Source organism: Diadema antillarum, unplaced genomic scaffold (genome assembly GCF_040938485.1).
Source record: "Diadema antillarum isolate AM-2024a unplaced genomic scaffold, OU_Dant_1.0 seq00001606_RagTag, whole genome shotgun sequence".
NCBI classification, from domain to species: Eukaryota; Metazoa; Echinodermata; class Echinoidea; order Diadematoida; family Diadematidae; genus Diadema; species Diadema antillarum.
In genome coordinates, this window is record NW_027272319.1 from 68,517 (window position 1) to 87,862 (window position 19,346).

General features: G+C 38.2%; 1 protein-coding gene across 1 annotated transcript; it reads right to left on the bottom strand.

Annotated features, from left to right (window-relative positions):
* Positions 1-697: 697 nt before the first annotated feature.
* Positions 698-19,197, bottom strand: LOC139711058 (gamma-glutamyl hydrolase B-like). The gene is made up of 7 exons (XM_071622979.1): positions 18,906-19,197; positions 15,809-15,971; positions 13,583-13,673; positions 9,484-9,625; positions 2,885-2,997; positions 1,210-1,303; positions 698-714 (listed from the first exon to the last, which is right to left on the bottom strand). The coding sequence occupies exons 1-7, from the start codon at positions 19,039-19,041 to the stop codon at positions 698-700; spliced, it is 756 nt and encodes a 251-aa protein (XP_071479080.1). The 5' UTR covers positions 19,042-19,197.
* Between the last annotated feature and the right edge of the window lie 149 nt (positions 19,198-19,346).

The following is a 19,346-nucleotide window of genomic DNA, read 5'->3' on the forward strand; positions in this document are numbered from 1 at the left end:
CTCAATAGTGTTGCTCATGAAATGCAACTATAATGTGAGTTTATCACTTTAAAAATGATATTAGGTTTTTATACATTTTTATACACAAACACCCAGAGCAGTCCAGGTGACTGGGGATCGATACCTCCACCTTCTATTGTTTCAGGTACGTTGTATGATCCTACAGGTAAATCTAATTGAAGTTCACTGATGTTGACCTTTGACCTTTGCATTATCAAGGCTACTAGCAGTCACCGATCAAAATCAGATTCCAGGGAGCAACAAGGAAGATGCATGTGCAATAAATGCATCTCAACGGGTAAAATTACAACTTTCCAAATCATTTCAAAAGCCGTGTTAGAATCACAGAAAATTTGGAACCAGTAATATTTGATATTTTGTAACTGTCAGTAACTTCATTGGAGTCAAAAGGGACCCGAGCTTTTGATCCATGCAGAATCTTTGTCAGATGTTAGCCTGCTGAAGACGAATCCCGAGTGTACTCGGCCAAGTGTCCATGAGAAATGTGTGTTGTAGCAAAATCAGCCCATCCTCAATGGGTTAAATGATAAGCAGGGAAAGCAATCACTGATTAAACACAACAAGCATAGTCTGTGGAGGGCTAGGGAAACAGAACAATGAAAACAAAAGGGGTGGGTTAGAAGTCAAAGGCAAGGAGCCAAAAAGGTCAGGGAGGGGGATTAGTGAAGCAAGGAGGTTAGTGAAGCAAGGAGGCTAAGGTGGCCAGTGATAATCCAAAGGATCATAAGAAGCAACTTGTGAGGAATTACTTATACTTGTTTAGTTGACATGTAGCTTTTGCAAGACAGGAATTCATACGCATAATCGATAACTGTGTTTCAGGAAATTAAGAATAGCCTATAACCCCATACTACAAATATAGACATGATAACAGCTTTTCTACCTTTCCATCTTCCACTGCAGTTGAAGAAATAAAACAGGTGTTCATCTGTATACTAAAGCCATGTGGTTCTTAGTCAACCTTTTTGTTGTTGTTGTTGTTGTTGTTGTTGTTGTTGTTGTTGTTGTTGTTGTTGTTGTTGTTGTTGTTGTTGTTGTTGTTGTTGTTTTTTTTTTTTTTTTTATAGATTAAATACCTGTCCTGTTTTGTATGCAGCAATGCATCAAAGTTAAGTTGCAGAATTACCACAAACATGGTTCTGTAGTTCTTGTTTTATCAACTTTTCCTCTTTTTTTTTTTCTTCTCACCTTCAACCATAGAGACAAACTCTACTCCATTGAGATCCGTGTTGGTTGACAGCACTTGGTAGAAGGATGGAAGGATTGCCGATTTGGTGAAATTCTGCAAATACGTAATGAGAAACGGTAACCCATACTGAAACTGCACATATAGCTGAAACAGACATACATGCCTTGGCCTCTTTTCAGCAGGGATAACATTAAACCTTGAACCCCCTCCCCCCTCCAACACATGCATACACTACTCTACAAAATGTGCCACAGCCCTTGTCTATGAATTTCAAATGTACGCCTTATGGCTCATTGAAGGCTTGAAAAACAAACTCTATTATGCTCTTCTTCCATTATCGGTTGTTTTGATTTCCCTTCAAAATATAGGTTATCAAAATACCATCCAATCTACTTCAAGCTGAACACCTCCTAGAAAAGTATCCCAAAACAACGCACCACAGAGTTTTCAGACCAATCTCAATCCCTCCATGCACTCTTAACAATATCATTCAACAATTCAACAAAATGGGAAGAATACGATTGTAGAAATGGACATGCCAAGTACTCATAGTGATGGTATACTCATACACATATTACAATGCAGAAAACCATTGATTCTTAACTACTGCTGGCTTTACATCAAAGTGAATCTGGACGGGTCTTCCAGCAGAACTTTACAAATATTGCAGCTCTATGCACAGTAAGGAAAAAAAAAACCCACACCCTCTATATACTGGTTTCTCTTTATACATTTTTTTTCTTTGTTTTTCTTTTTTCTTTTTTGTTGCTATCCTCCTCCCACCTGCTTACAGTCATGCATGCAACACAGTTTGCAATGAATTTCTGCACTAGTGCCTCTCTACACAAATGCAAAAATGGCTGTTTGCATAAAGCGAATTATTTCAGGTCAGTTTGCACTTTCATCACAGAGACCCACAGTTGATTCAAACCTTGGCATTTCACCTCACTATAAAATGTTTGTGCCAACTTCCCTAATCTAATGTTCTGTGCATGAGTGCCTAATTTTAGAATTTCTTCCTCATTCAACATTTGTTTTGATGCCAGTTGAAGTAAGCTGAATACATTTCTGTGCACTGGATGATAGGAATCCATTGTAAACTGCATGCCACTCTTCTTTCTCACTGGACCCCATTAAACTCGACAGGACTTGCTTAGAATGGTGGTGATTTACAGTCATCTTACCACACTCACGACCCACTAATGTTTACCATACATAATGCAGTTACGAAGGGGCACAATGCACCAGAGCAAGACTTTGTGTTGGGTGAAAGATGAGATTTTGATGCTTTGTTGCAACATGGCTTCCATGCTGTACATGTAGACTTGTATGTCTCAACTCTCACACAATACCAAAATCTTGTTTCATTGCACCACAAATGAACATTCACTTTTTGTTTTATACAGTGCACTCCCATTAAAATGAACACTGTTATACTGAAATTCTTGTTACAACAAAGCAAAAATTCAGGTCCCAAAATTATCATCTACATTGTATACATCTTTATGTATACTGTTCAGTTATAACAAAATTTCAATATGGCATATCATAATTTTTAGGCAATCTTAAATTGAGTTCTACTTCGCGAAACACCCCCGTCTGCATTTCAGTTAATGATAGGCCTATGCAATGGATGATTTTTTCCATTGTAAAGTCACAACAACAGTAACTTACTGTGGTGGTAAGGGCATATTTATGACTGTTGTAAGTTGAGTTCTGTGTCGTCAGCGTGTCTATGATATCAGCTGGTGTGTTTTCTGTGGAAAGGATCCGACTGGTGCCGTAATCTGCAGAATCATTGAAAGAAGGAAATGGGAGAGAACAAAAACAAAATCAGAGTGTTTATTTGATGCATTACATGTTAGTATCACCAAACAGAACTGACACAGAACTTAATCTGCTTGATTAATAGATGAGTCATATAGCTCTACAGGTGTCAACACTTCTTACAATGCTAAACCTTTTTTCAGCTATAACCTGCTTGAAATAGCCTACAAAACTTTTTATCATCACCCCAAAATCACAATACCCCAAAACTCAGAAATGCCATGTTTAACCCCCTTCTACTTTCTGATTTTAAAAGGGGCAAAGGGATTATTTGTCCTCATTTATTTGGTTGCATCACATCTGCATCGTAAACCCCTTCACTGCTTCTGTGATGGAGTTCTGTTGATGTTGTCATAATTTGAAGTTGCCGTTCCACTTTTCATTAGACCCACGGTATATTTGCTGGAGGCAGGGGGCAGGAATTGGTGTATATGTGTGTATGTGATATGTGAGGTCTGATCACGTCATAAAACACTTTTTCTCTTCTTTTTGTCTGCATTGGCTACATATTGATTGCAAATGCACTAAATGAATAAAATAGGTCAATACACACAGTTGTACTGGTTTACAATAATACTTCAAGCACATTTCTGTAGTGGTCACATTGTATTCTATTTCACTTTATATAAACACTTTTCCTGGAGAAGTGGCTTTGACCAGCATGGCTTTTCCATGGTCAAACCATCATGATTTATAGACAATATTGCAATGTGTATTTCTCCTACAGTTTGTGGTGGTGGGGGTTTGCTGGCTCATGGAAAACTAGACTTGTATTATCCAGAGTTTGAAAAAGGAAATAAAAGTATTGTTTGTTTGTTGTTTGTTGTTGTTGTTGTTGTTGTTGTTGTTGTTGTTGTTGTTGTTGTTGTTGTTGTTGTTGTTGTTGTTGTTGTTGTTGTTGTTGTTGTGTTTGCTGCTGCTGCTGTTGTTGTTGTTTTGTTTTTTTTTTTGTTTAGTATGTTTGTTTCTTTTTAAATGCTGCACTTTATGCTGCACTGGCATCTTGTCACGTTTCACTGTCAGTTGATGTGTAACAGATTGTCTGAAACTAAATTGGACAGGAAAATGTCTTCCATCCATTAACCCTCTCAATGTGCCTAGACCTTTGACATTGCTGTGAGATTGATAGGCTTTAGAAACTATTTGAAGAGTTATCAAGACGAGGGCATTTCAGTAATAATTCCATCAAAAGCAGGAAATTAAAAGGATAGATAACAGTTTCATTGTACTTTCATCACATGACATACAGCAGTAGATATTTCAGACTGACCATTGATAGGGCTGGCGCTATCATACAACCATGAACTATCAATGATAAAGACCAGATGAGCATACATCATACACAGGTCTGTATTATGGAAACACTGTACAATCAGCATGTTTGGAGTATTCTACTTTGTGATGTATTAAAGCACATAGAAATAAAATTACACGTATGATGAGTCTGTCTTAAAACAGAGCACATGTGTGTGTGAGTATGTGTGAGAAAGAGTGTGTACATAGTATGTGTGTTTGTGTCAATGTCCATGCATGTACTGTATGTGCACAATCTCATCAGCACTGTCCAGATATGCTATACATACTGTGCTATACATACTGTAGATCGATGATTGTTCCTTTAGGATGAATGTGTCTACAGTAGATTTCCGGGCGTGGTTTTGGTGTTTGCTTGGGGTGGGGGGAGGGGTTTCTTTATTTTTTTAATTTCTTTCAGGAATTGTTTCTTTTTCTTTTTCTTTGCCTTAACCCTTTAAAATCTGAAGAGTTCTAAAAATGGTCCACTGTATTACTCTTTGCCGAGTTGCTCTTGGCAGAATTCAAGAGAGTCTTATTCTGAACTACCATGAATGACTTGGCATAAATCATCACCTCTGGTTGTTTGCCAATGACAATGTGTGTCCTCCAGATCTCAAGAATGATAATATCAGGGTCTTCTCAAGCTGATTTGTGCACATTGTGCGTGTACAACTAAGTAACAAAGGGATGCTCTGTACTGCCCTTCCTCAAGGAAAGGATTTAGACTCTTTTGAGGGGTGAAAGTGTCTGACAAGCTTTTTCTCATGCCTAAAAAAAAAAAAAACAACAACAACAACAACAGCCCAAAACACATTCAAAGCATGACTTTCCAACCATGAAAAAGAGTCATATTTTGGGACAATCTTTTCTTACTAAAACAACTGGAAGCCAAAACATTACATTCAGTTATGTCCCAGATTGCACAACTTACAGCGTAAAAATGCAAAAGCTCCCTATAGGGCGCGGGGAGGAGAAACACCCCTACCACAAAAACCTCCTCCTGCTGGGACGTTTCATTCCCATAAGTGGTGCTGATGTACAGCAAAATCTCATGCCTTGCAGCTCTCTGAGCTTGGCTTCTCTAGTAAACAGATGTGGGCCAAAAATATTACAGTGTATTTCAGGCCATGTTGCCAGTAACTTGGCTGATATTGTGTCATGCACATAATTCATCAATATCTTATTCATTAGCAAACTTCAAGGGGGTATTCAACCAAATGGGAAAACCCAAATGAAAAAACATACAAGTGTATTTATCAAAAGACAAAAAATGAATACAAAGCTATAAAACAAATCTGCCTTTCAACAACAACAAAGAATAATGCTGTTAAAAGACACATAATCAGCTATAAAAATAATAATACATTCAAAATGAACAAATTAGCCCTAACAAAATACCGGTATACCAAGAAAAGGCTTCATTTTCCAAGTAGATCTAGTAATACAATTATATGATGAAAGCAAAGGCAACAAAATTAGACATCATTTCCATCTGTCACACGAACTAATCAAGTTCAATGAACTATCAAGCTTGAATACAATGTGAAAGTTTTTAACACTACCCTGACTCAAACCACCATAATGTTGTCCTTCAAAAACCCCAGGAAGCTGATACCTAAAATAAATATCCCATCTGGAATACTCTTAATTGATTGCCAACAAAACATCAATAAAACTGCCATAAGGCAGGAAGTCACAAGCAGAAGGCCCTTCAGTACTGACCCTCCCATCTCTTCTTCAATTTTGCAGTTGACCTGACAGACAAAAACACCAAATTCGTAAAGTGTCACATGGGGTTCCGTAATCACACGTGATAATTTCAATCAATAACACACTTCAGAGAGGGCGACTAACAATGGACCATCAGTGAGCTTCTTCTCAAATGGGATTTGAAATACATTGTACAAGGAAATTTTGCATATCTTCTAGGTATCAATCAATGTTTAATCCATTTCTCACAACACCCACTTGAAGTTGTCTTTTGGAGGCAACTCAAAATCATCAGTCCCATGATTGTAGGATACGTGTACCTAACCTACAGTATCTACACCCTTTCAATATGCTACTACTAGAACCCACTTCAATTCTCTTGCAAAAAGAACAGGGTAAAATCCTGGTGAAGTGGTCAAGACACACACACACACACACACACACACACACACACACACACACACACACACATACACAAACAAACGAACAAACACAAACAAATACGAACACACAAAAAGACTTGTATCTGCAGACCCTTCAATACTGAAGGAAGCAGATTAATTCTTAAGGAAGAACCATTAAGAAATAGATCAACAAAGTCATAAAACACACAAAATCAAGTTTTCCACTCCAATCTGATGCATGGGTAACCTTTCACACTAAAAAAAGCAAGGTTTAGTCTGTCATGCCAGAGATCACATGTATGAATTGTGTTGTACTCTGTGTGTAGTTTTTAACAACTTCTCTCCCATTCAAACAATCATATGACTGCTTTGCAAGTATTTGGGGCGAAGGGTATTAAAATTCACACTCACACCCTTAAAAAAGCTCACTTACCTGTATTCTCTGAAATGGTTACGATTACAGAGTGACAGAAAGTTTGTGTGACGTGTCCTTGCTACTGTATGAACATGTACAACATGTATGAGCATCAAAATCAGCACATGATTCCATGCATTGATCGGTGCACAGTAAATGAAATCAAAGATTTAAATGGTAATTCAAGTGTGAAAACAAAGAACTGCAAAATCACATGAGCACAGCAGAGAAAATGTTTGATAAATTGAGATCCTGACCACCTAGGGATGCTACCTGCCAAGTTTGACAAAAATCCATCATGAGGTTTTCAGGAAGAAGATGAAAATGTACAATTCAGGCCTCCATTTGGACCCTTCCAACCACCCCCCCCCCCCACCCCCAAGAGGGGCACCCCTGGATCTCCTATGAACAAACTTGAAACTACAGTCATTACTGTACTCACTCATAGTATTATCTCAGCTCTATAACTTCTGATTCTAGAGAAGATTTTTAAAGATTCCTTCATTTGGGGGGTTTGGGCCCCCTGGGGGCCCCCTGGGCGGGGCATGGTGCCCATTTTAACAAATTGAGATCCTAACCCCCTAGGGATGCTACCTGCCAAGTTTGGTGAAAATGGGTCATGGGGTTCTCAAGAAGAAGATAAAAATGTACAATTTAGGCCCCATTAGGACCCCTCCTCACCCCCCCCCCCCCCCCCCTGGGTCCAAAGGGGGGCACCCCTGATTCTGCCATGAACAAACTTGAAACTACAGTCATCAATGTGCTAACTCATAGTATTAACCTAGCTCTATCACTTCTGGTTCTAGAGAAGAAGATTTTTGCGGATTCCTTAATTTTGGGGGGGTTTGGGCCCCCTGGGGGCCCCCTGGGTGGGTCATGGTGCCCATTTTAACAAATGGAGTTCCTAACCCCCTAGGGATGCTACCTGCCAAGTTTGGTGAAAATGGGTCATGGAGTTCTCAAGAAGAAGATGAAAATGTACAATTTAGGCCCCATTAGAACCCTTCCCCACCCCCCTCCCCTGGGTCCCAAGGGGGGCACCCCTGATTCTGCCATGAACAAACTTGAAACTACAGTCATCAATGTACTAACTCATATTATTAACTTAGCTCTATCACTTCTGGTTCTAGAGAAGAAGATTTTTACAGATTCCTTAATTTTGGGGGGTTTGGGCCCCCCTGGGGGCCCCCTGGGTGGGGCATGGTGCCCATTTTAACAAATTGAGTTCCTAACCCGTGATAAAAATCAAATGACAATATTTTAGGGAAGTTATGAAATTGTGATGTTTTGCAAATTTCTGCCAAACAATTCCCTAACAGTTGATATGAATATGAACATGTGTGAGCTGATGATGTCAAGCGTCACTCCCTCAAAACTTTTTTATAATCATGTACAAAAAACTTCTTGCTATAAAAGTGTACAAAATACTACTGTATATATCTATGTAAGTTTTAAATTATGACCAGTGACATAGGCAAAATTTTCTTATGATCATGTACAAAAAACTTCCAATTATTTTGCTATAAAAGTGTAAAAAATACTACTGTATATATCTACGTAAGTTTGAAATTATGATCAGTCACATTGGACTATATTAGGATTTAAGACTTGCCAGAGCATAATTATATTTGAATCCCCCCCAAAAAAAAAAAAAAAAAATGGAAATTTCCAGATTTTATGAACAATTAACTACGTACATATATGTGTGTGGCAAGTTGTAAGGTGATGACATCATCAACTCACTCATTTGCATATTCATAGTTACTGAAAGTTTAAGAATTGTTTTTCTGAAAATTAGTGACTGCATCTTTTCATAACTTCCTTAAATTTTGTGATTTCTACAAATTTCAATCTCTCTTTAATCAGACTAAATTGCCTGGAATTATCCTTTTAAAGGCGTGACGTCAAAAGATACAGCTGTATTAACTGATGAAGATTATGGCACATGTTTGCATACACCCAATACATAAATGAAAGACAAATAATTGCACATTTTACATACAGTACATCATCACATTCCAAACTAAGAGAATCATTACATTTAACAATATTGTAAAAAAAATCATGTTTTTCTGTACAGAACGTAGACGTACAGCAAGTGACCATTATGCATCTATACTAGTGCACAGATTGAGATTTTTTTTTCTCTCTTCTTTCTTCCGCCCTCATGTCTCACTGTATGCTTCATATTCCCTACTCTCCATCAGTACTGTTTGCAACCGTCAGTGTTAATTGTCCATTTCACTCCATCTTTGATGCACTCTTTTGTTAGTTTTGCTTTCAAATGTGTTGCTTAGTCTTCATTTCAGACTTCCATATCCTGAATCGTGCTCAGTTGGGTGGTCGAGAATTTGATAAATATTTGATTCATTCAAATGCTTGTTCGTCTCTATCAGTGGCGCCACCACAAGGAAAATAACAAAGTAGATTAGGTAATAACAATCTACTCAGATGAAGAGAGATAAAGAAAGGGAAGAATGTTGCAAAGATACAACCCACTGTTTTAATTTTCAAATATCAGGAGTGTGACAAGTATTGCATGCTTCACATCAATGAATAAAGTTTTGTGCAAAATATGTGCATTACTGTGCGATGATCAAATCGAAATGGTCAAACTGTACCTGGACTGAGTTTGACTGGGAAGCTGATGTTGTGAGCAGCGATGTTGTACATCAGGATGTCCTCTTGGGCAGTGAGGATCATCAGGGCCTCGAAGCCAAGACAGGTGCCCCACAGTGGGAAGAAGTCCCCATTCTTGTTGGCCTAAGGGATAACCATGAGCCAAATGGTAGAGAGATCAGACAATACTCTTGTTTGTCCAACTTACAAATCAACCTGACAACAAGCAACAAGCAGCAGCAACAACAACAAGAATGCTTGTCCAGCTTAGGTCAAAGAGACCATTCAAATTGGTTCAGCAATGTATTCAAATTGGTTCAGCAATGTACGCAAATCACACCCTAAGAATTGAGTGCATGTCTGCATCCTAGTAAAATGTAGCTGCAATTTAATCTCTGACCCTTAAACATCTATATGACACTAAATAAAGTTCTCACCCATGGCTTATGCTGAAGAATCATATTGTGTTATGGTGTCCTTTTTTTTCTCTGTATCTCAAGTTCCAGCTTCCTTCCTTGCTTTCTTTGTTTCTTTCTGTTGACTTTTAGATGAATAGTTTGTCACTAAGGGATGAAAGTGGCTGATTTTATCAGCAAAACATCATCCAAACAGTCTAACATATAAATGTACCGCCCTGGTCCAAAGTAAGGGCTGGTGAAATTTAACAAATTCATATCCAGTTGCGGTCGAATTGAAAACATGTGGTGACGTCAAATACTACGAATTATTATCAGGGACTGTCTGATAATTGAATTCTCTATTTTTATATCTTTTTCCTTATCATAATGACTGTCCTATATGTAGCATTTTCTGACAAACACACACTCAAGACAAGAATTTCAAGAAACAGACGAAAATAAAGACAAAGAAACACTGATTGGAATGGCATTTGCAAATAAGCTAAAAAGTATACTTTCAAACATGATTCTACCCTGCAATTTTTATTCTAATCTTGTGGTGATGTGTTGACAAAAGCAGTCATCTTTCTCTGCTTCCATGGGTTGTTGTTTCTTTGAGACCTGAAGCTAGAAACCAAGTAATCTTTGTCAAGAAAGACAAGAGCTAACTCCTGTACCAAATACTTCATTTCATTCAGCAAACACACCCACAGGATTCACTGGCCTCAATTTGCACATTTAGTTTAGGGCTACCTGATGAAAGACAGAATCTAAAAAGAAAATGAAGTACTCATTTTTATCACTGACTTTTAATAGCCAAATTTTGCTAGTTTGTTGACCTAGGATTTTATGTACCCAGGTATCAGCGCCAAAAAAGTGCAGTGTGTTGTTCTGTTTTGTTTTTGTTTCTTTTTTTTTTCTAGAACACGTCAAATAACACATGGTGACTCCTTCCTGTCAGTTAACAATTAAAATCACATTTTCATCCGTTTTGCTTTCTATTTGCTCTGTTCTTCATTGTGAACTAGTACTGTAAATTTGTACACAAGAATCCCACTAAAACTAAACACATAACACCTACCACACAGCTGAACTACCGTACAGTTGTAAAACCAGAAATTTTCATGAAATCAGTACAAATTTTCCAGAGAGCCAAGATATATGCAAAAGTAAAATGGATACGAAAGTTTTGTCTACACAACGCATTGAATGCCAACCACCATTTCACGACAGTTTCATGCCACGAAAAGTGGTTGTGGTCAATTCACAAAACTTTCAGGCCACGAATGTTTCCGCTGATTTTACAAAAAGCATCAATAATGACTACGCCAGACCCCACACTTTCCTATCTTTTTTTTTCCACTTAGAGGACAAGGGCCCTGTTTAATGAAGAGTTAAAATTGATTATATAGTTGATATCAAATGTAAGTCTATGGCAGCCTGTGTGATAAGAAAAAAAAAAAGAAGTTGCACCGATATGCTACTGCAGTAATTCAATTCTAAAATTTATCCTGGACACAATTCTCTTTAATGATTCATAGGGGCCATTTAACGGTTGGTATAATACAGCATACTGCACCCTTTGGGCACTTTACAAGAGCTGTTGCTGTCATGTGACTAACTCTTGTATAGTCCTGTGGTATGTACACAGGATGACAGAAAAAGTTGTTTTCATTCCATGTAATTTTTTTTTTTATGTATTCATGGTCCATTGTGTACTGTCTAATATTCAGCCCTGGGCTGCAATGGATAATGCTCAATAAAATACATTTTCAATTCAATTCAGTTCCATTCAATTTAACATACACAAGATTGAACCCTACCCTCGGCCCAATAACTTCCCTAATCACATTCTAACTAATGTTCATGCTTGTCTCTATTTACCCACCAAAACACTAGTCCCAAGCATACTTTGGCAGATGTCTATAGATATATAGGAAAAGTGTGTTATAGCAAAATCAGCTCATCTTCAAGAGGTTAAGGTCAGTGTATGGAACATTTTAAATGTCCTTTCACAGCCATTTGTTACACACTTAATATTCCTCTGTCTTTACAACCAGCAGATGACTAGTTTTATTTAACCCGTTCTGTATGGGAACCATTCTGCATATCAAGTCTATGGGCACTTTAGAATTCAGTATGGAATATGTCACCAGGGGGGTGTTTCATAAAGCTATTCGTAAAGTTACGAACAGCTTCATGAAACACCCCCCAGATCATCATGAGGCAGCCATCCTGCATAATACTTCAGCAAACTGTACATGTAGTTCCTGCCTCCAAGTAGGCCTAATGCTCACATGAGGTGATCAGCTCTCTGATGCCCTACCCCTCCTCTCCCCCCCCCCCCCCCCCCCCATTTCTCTTCAATCCAACAAGCGACAGTAGTTACGTGAAAGGGTGGTGTGATCAGTGGGAACAAGGGGTCAGAAAATAGCTCCTCTCTATAGGCTTCCTTTAATAGAGACTTGGGAAAGAAGCATGATAATGCAATAAAAGTGTGAACACAATAAAACTTTAAAGGCATAGGGCCTGATTTACCATTTGCAGATGAAACAAAAACCCAGCATTATTGCTTTAAAATAGTTATAAAATGTGAGTTAGGGATAGAAATAACCACTGTAAAAAATTGAATCCACATAATCGATGTTCAGTATTGTTAAATACACAAAATGTGAGCAATAGTTATTTAAGAATGCTTCCACTGCAGACTAAACCGTCTACAGTTATGGTGTATTGAGAAAAATGTTGATATTTTGTATCTCCTTATCAGGCTTTATTGTGAAAATTTTAAATGGTAGGATGTTTTGTGATAAAACAGACCTACACATATGCATCAAATGTGATATCCTGAACATTTTTGAAATCACTGCTCCCAAAGGTAAACTGGACCTTTAACCATCCTTCTGATCTTAGGCTGGGAGACCCCACCCATTCTGTTGACACTAATGCTTATCTTGAAGAATGCAATTCTTTGTCAGTCCCTGCCTCTACCTGCCTTTAGCTAGTCTTGGCTCCAGGGCTAGACTGGCCTCCTCTACATCCTACAAAGAGGCTATGTTGTAGTTTCCAGGTTCTGCTGGCTATAAAAGTGGTACACATACTCCCTCAAAGAGCAATGCACACATCCTACATTCACACTTCTGTGATTTGCATGTATTGAGAACTACTTGGTCATGAAATCAGATAAATCTTTGCCAGAGATTTTGAGCTCACCTACTTGGGTTGTGTAAATTTCCCATGCAAATCTAATTTTCATCATGACCCTTGACCCATTAGTATGTTCCCAGTCAGTTAACTGATTGCCCTGCTACAGTAATTTCATGGTCTAGTGTACCACACTTTTCAAAAGCCTTGAAACTTGTTTGTGTTATTTTGTTAAATATTTCAAAACTACATACATCAATTGTACAGATAAAAATCTGGACATACAGACGATTGGAAAATCAGACGACTTCATCAATCAATGCTCAATACGGGTAGGAAAAAAAAAAGTGTAAACAAATGACTTGCAAAAAGCCACACATAATGCAATAACTGCTGCAAGCTAGTGTATTCTGGGGTATCCAGAGCTGGGGACAAGGTTTTTAACAGTAAATTATGTATCATACCGGTATACTGGTATTTAAAAGCACTTACTGATGACAGGCAAAGGGCTTTACAGAGCTAAACGTTAAAGAAACCCTCTCCACCATAAAGAACCTACCGCCACTGCCAAGTGATAGAGAAGTGATGCAGCCTTGGCGTAATCAGACGACAGACCTTGTATGGTTGCGCTTCCTCCTGGAAACAAAATGCTGGCCAAAAAAAAAAAAAAGATGAGCAGGTTCATCAGATAGTACATATCTTCATAAGGAAATCTTGAAAAAACAACAAAATTAACAATCAAAGTATGTGCATTATCTTTTTTCTTCTTTTTTTTTTTTTTGGTGAGATCTCCAAATGGTAAAGCAAGATTTTAGTGTTAGATTAAAACTTGTGAAATTTTGCATTTAACTGAATATATTACACAATGTAGAGCAGGGGCAGATCCAGGAATTCCGTAAAGGGGCGGCACCTTTACAAAATCAAAGGGGGGGGGGGGGGGCGCACACACCATATTTTTTTTTTCAATTTCTTTTGTTTTATCAAATACAAAGAGGAAACGCACACACGGTGCACCCCCCTCTGGATCTGCCACTGATGTAGAGCAGGGTGGTCCACGAGGGGTTTTAGCATGTCGCTGCAACATGCTAAAATTCTTGTGCAACATCCTAAAAAGCCAGCAACATGCTATGCAACATCCTCAAGAATTTGCAACAAGCTCAAAGTAAAAGTATTCAAAAATGTGCAAAACATGTGCATAACATAAGAAACATCAAACTACCAGGTACTTTAGATATTTGTGAGCAAAACATGAGAGAGAACATTGAATGTAAGCAGCACAAAGAGAGATAAGCAGCAAAATATTGCGTACTATGCACTCATCGTGTGCGCTCCGCGCATATTCAATTTCTGCAATATTCTCAGATTCTGAGCTTGCAACATGCTAAAATTTCAAGTTGTGGACCACCCTGTAGAGATTTAAAAAAAAAACACACACAAATCAATACAGTGCATCACCATACTACACATATGCAAAGATATGTGTACCTCAAGAATACTAGTAATTTTAGTTCAAAACAAATTGTTGCAACATACATTGTAACTGAGAAAACTTTCAAGTCAAACCATTTCATTCATCCTCCTTTTACTAAGTTCATATTTGTACACTCAAAAGTAACTTTTGAGGGTACAAATATGACATTATCCTTTGTCTTATTCTAAGGGGAGAACTTCTTGTAATTTCAATGCTGCTATCTTATCAGCAACCACACATAAAAACTGAAATAGCAGCCTTTTTGTACAGCCTCTAAATTTCCATTAAAGTCTGAATTATGATGGCCATATATCTTCTTCTCCTCCCCTTCCTCACCATCCTCCTAAGGTCCTTCTTCATCATGAAAATATCAGTCACATTACAACTGGTGAATTCCTCTGCTAATAATTTCAAGTTATCTGAAGTAAACAAAAAGAGTGCCGGTACACATCATCAGTTTCCTAGACTGCATGCAACAGAAAACAATTTTATGGGATTATTCAATTGATTTTACTCGTTGCAAAAGTGAACAGGGATCTGTTTTACATCCAAGGGTTGTGACTCTTCCCCACTTTAACTCTTTCTACAGAGCAATTCTGATCTAGAAGGGATGGTATGATGAAATAAGACGTTGGCCCAGTCGGTGTCCCATGGGGGGCTTGAATCCTTCCCCTCTCCCATACTATCAAAGTGGGACAGCTATTGCTTATTAGGAAACCAAAACCCAAAGAGTAATGTGGGATGAGTGAAAGCAGCACCATGAGTAGAACACATCAGTGAAAGTTTGAGGAAAATCGGGCAATCGATGAACAAGTTATGAATTTTTACAGTTTTGGTGTTGAAACAGCTAGATGAGGAGACTACTTGAGTTTATGACATCACGTGTGAACAACAATTACAAAGAAAACCTAAAGAAAATTCAACATGCTTTCACTTTTCTAGTGTAATCAAAGAGCATTTGAATAACTGCTTTCAGAAAGCAGGGGGAAAAATTACTACCCTTAACATATATATGTCAGTATCAAGCTGATGGAATGTGTATTTTTCATGAAAAATAATTTTTAGTGGAATTCTCTTTATTCTCTTAATATTGTTGTCCACACATGATGTCATGAACTCTAGTACTCTCCTTATCCAATGGTTACAATCACCAAAACTTTAAAAATTAGCAATTTTTACCAATTTTCTGATTTTCCAATTTTCCTTTCAGTGTTGCTTTCACTCAATCCACATTGCTCTTTGGGTTTTGGTTTCCTTTAAGCCAGATCAACACCCCATATGATGCCACTGTTTTGGGGATTACAACACACTCACCCATTGACAGATTTGAATATCTGAACGTAGTATTCTTCTGGCTGCCTTACAAGGATTGGAACTACTCTCCCACCAGCAGACTCGATGTACTTGACGTATGAGGCTGACAGGTAGGTGGGGCCGAACAGCGCCAGGACAGGCGTTGATTCTTGTGTCAGGATTCCTGCATAGTTATTCATAAATTGGTAATGTGAAATCTTATAAATATCATATATCTCATATATATCATATCATATCGAATGGGACGAGAAACTCAATCACGCATCATGAACGCATCCACTTCCTACACACTGTTATCTAATTCTGAGTAATTTCTTACTTATTATGAACCATTGAAACAAAATCAACAACATAGTGAGTTTGGCAAGGGCTGCCTTCAGTCCTAATATCTTCCTAATTAAATATCTTAATAGCAGTAAACCTTGCAGCCATTTTAACAAGATCTCTCATACCAGACAAATATCTGAAATCATGCTGGTACATTGTATCTCACAGGCACGCACTTGATGATGAATCAAATTGCTATGAAAAGAGTCGTGACAACTGCTAGATGAGGGTGTAGACAATAAATACCATGATATTCTGATGATCGTCTTAGTCTGTAGACTTCATGAGGTAATGTCGTAAAATATAAAATATGGCCACATAAAGTGCACATTGAAAGTACTGCCGTTTATATTCTGCTGGAGACTTGCATATTTTCATCCTAATTACATGTATGGGACTTTTCAAAATTTGTCATTAATCAACTATCACCATTGCACATTGGAATCTACAATGTCATAAGACTTTGTAGTTTTTAAAAATAAATTTTGGAATCGGATGAATCTATAATTTTAGTAACATACGAGAAAATATAAATACTGGAGTGCTAATTTACACTGTTACCAAAGATGAACATGAATATTTCATATTTTGTGGTTTCAAATTCAGAATTTCTTTGTTGCTGTTATTGTTGTCACAGAATTTCCAGTCTAATGATGTCTGCTGAGATGCAGAGTAAGAAAATATTCTATTTATCATCATACAACATTTATATATGAAAAGGACTCTCAAAACCAAATGCCTGAAAGAGAAGAGCTGCATATAACTTCAAATTTCTTCAGTCAAGTTGATATGCATTCGTCTATCGATTGAAAAATTCCAATCCTTGCCCATTCTTTTCAGTTGCTCTAATTAGTCTAAATTATTTGGTGCGCAGGCACAAATTCAAATGTTTAGAAATCACGGAGAAGACAAATCTAGATTGTGCTCTGAATGAACAGGCTCGGTCTTCAAAGTTGGGGAAACATAAACTACAACTATATTTTTGTTGAGCTCGTATTCACCTGTATTCATCTGTCTTGTTGGGCTGTTGTTGTTGTTGTTGTTGTTATCATTATTATTACTATTATTATTATTGGTGGTGGTGGTGGTCGTGATGGTGATTATATTGTTGATGTTGTTGTTGTTGTTTATTTAAGAGGCATGTCATTCATTAGCCCGACCAGACGCTGTGAGTACGCTGTGCAACGTACCTACGTACAGCGACTGGGCTGTGTATATTTAGTCATTCATATTTGAATTGTGTGCTTTGTACCCCTGGAAAGAGGGTATAGTCTTGTATCCAATGCCCTCCCACTTTCACTCAGTTAATTTCCACCCCGCTGTATATTTCATGTCAAACTTGAATGCCTTTTATTTTGACTTCAGCTACCGGTAACTGCAGTAGGTCCTACTGACTGCTGTATGTAGCACCGTTTTTCGGAAAGGAAAACTAATCTACAGAGTATGTAAATCTGTTGCACTTCTTTAACAGGAATGCACCAACATCTGACTTGAAATTGTGGATTATTGTGAGGTTGCTTCCAATGATGACTCCGGTACTGGAGTAACATATTCTACTAGTATGGTAGGTGCTCAACCCACGGACCGGGTCCATAACGACCGACCGCGCATTATAATGGCATTGCGCGTACAGAAAGAAAATGTACGCATGGGACTACGCGCAACGGTGTTCGATTCTTCACTGGGCTACGCTACCGAGTAAAATGTGGCGAAAACAACTAAGTATTCCCTCTAAATTACCGAAATTTAGCAAAATCGAATAAGGTTTATCGTGTAACTACATATACATGTATTATAACTAGGCCTATCTTTGCTGACTCGTTGTTAGATGTAGAGTATCCTTCCGTAATAAATTTGACGATTTTGACCGCAAAATTGTCACCGCCGCTTGTACGATCGTGCACACACATTACACATACACATGACATAAACATTTTGTCGCCCGCTACGACCGTACGAGTTGATGCAGAAACGAGAAATGAATGTGAAAAAACAAACCGACTCATCTAATTTATTTCAATTACGATGAAAAGTTTCCTAATGAAAATCAAGTCAAATTCATCAAACAGTCCTTCAAAAGTAATATCGAAGGATTCAAAATATATTCAAATATTATTGGGGGAAAAATGACGGCTAGAAAAAAACAGCGGCCTGTCGAAAAAACGCATTTAAGTGCCCTTTTTACGTATTGTCAGGGTGGTCGGTTGAAATGAGCAGGGCAACTGAGTGCGGAAAAAATGACACCCCACGCGTTCGAAGCCGCCATCTAAGAGCGCGTACCTCAGATCGCATTTTCAGTGCGCGCTTGTGAATCCGGAGTATTTTCTCCACACGTGAGTAAAATTTCAGGCAAATTGTGAGATTTTTCACGTTTCTATTGATAGAAAAACGTTAGGTGTCCGGTATTATGAACACCCAACCATACTACTTTCAGACAGTGAGATACTACAGTACAAATATTTAGGCCCAACTAGTTAGTACTGCTGGTACTACTACTACGCATACTAGTTACTAGTACTACCCAAGCACTAGCTAGGCATTGTAAGGTTCTTCTTGGTGAAATCAGTGGAAATGAAAATCTTTCCAAAAGTGTAGACTATGTGGTCAATGCAACAATGGTGGTAGTTACTGGTACGGTACTGTACTGTATTGTATGATTCATGACAGAAGAATGGACATCTAAATATTTTTTGTTGAGGCCCCAATACTGCTACGAACATGCAGATAAACAGTCGCCAACCTCTCAAAAAATTAAATGATATGAACCTACCAATGATGGGGTTTTCGGTCACAGGTTGAGCCTCAGTGTTGTACCGAGCTTTGTCGCTCATAACCATCGGACAGATAAACAACTGGATTACCAGCACGGCCAGCACGGCGAACGGAAGGCTGATGAATTCTGTCATTGTTTTCAATGGATGTTGGTCTTCCTAAAGATCAAGAAGAGAAAACAGCGAATGACCTTTCCGTTGACTAAAACTCCGCCGTGGATGTTGCCAAAACTTTTCGGCGCCGAATCAAAGCAATGGCAATGCACGGTGTGAAATGATAAAGAAGACACCCGAGACGGGTGACGGGGATCTCCCTTCCAGACGGTCGATACAAGCGGTGTTCAAGAAGATTTCTCGCTGTGATGTGTGAACTGATGAGCTGCGTATCGCGATTGGCACCGGCCGCGGCAGACGATGATGATTTCAATTTGTGACTAGAC

What these genes read in the sequence shown, in the direction of transcription:
- LOC139711058 (XM_071622979.1), bottom strand. Translation starts at nt 19,041, where the DNA reads ATGACAGAATTCATCAGCCTTCCGTTCGCCGTGCTGGCCGTGCTGGTA. An exon ending in GACCGAAAACCCCATCATTG is followed by an intron (nt 15,972 to 18,905) that starts GTAGGTTCATAT and finishes ATAACTATGCAG; the next exon opens with GAATCCTGACACAAGAATCA. An exon ending in AATATGCCCTTACCACCACA is followed by an intron (nt 1,304 to 2,884) that starts GTAAGTTACTGT and finishes ACGTATTTGCAG; the next exon opens with AATTTCACCAAATCGGCAAT.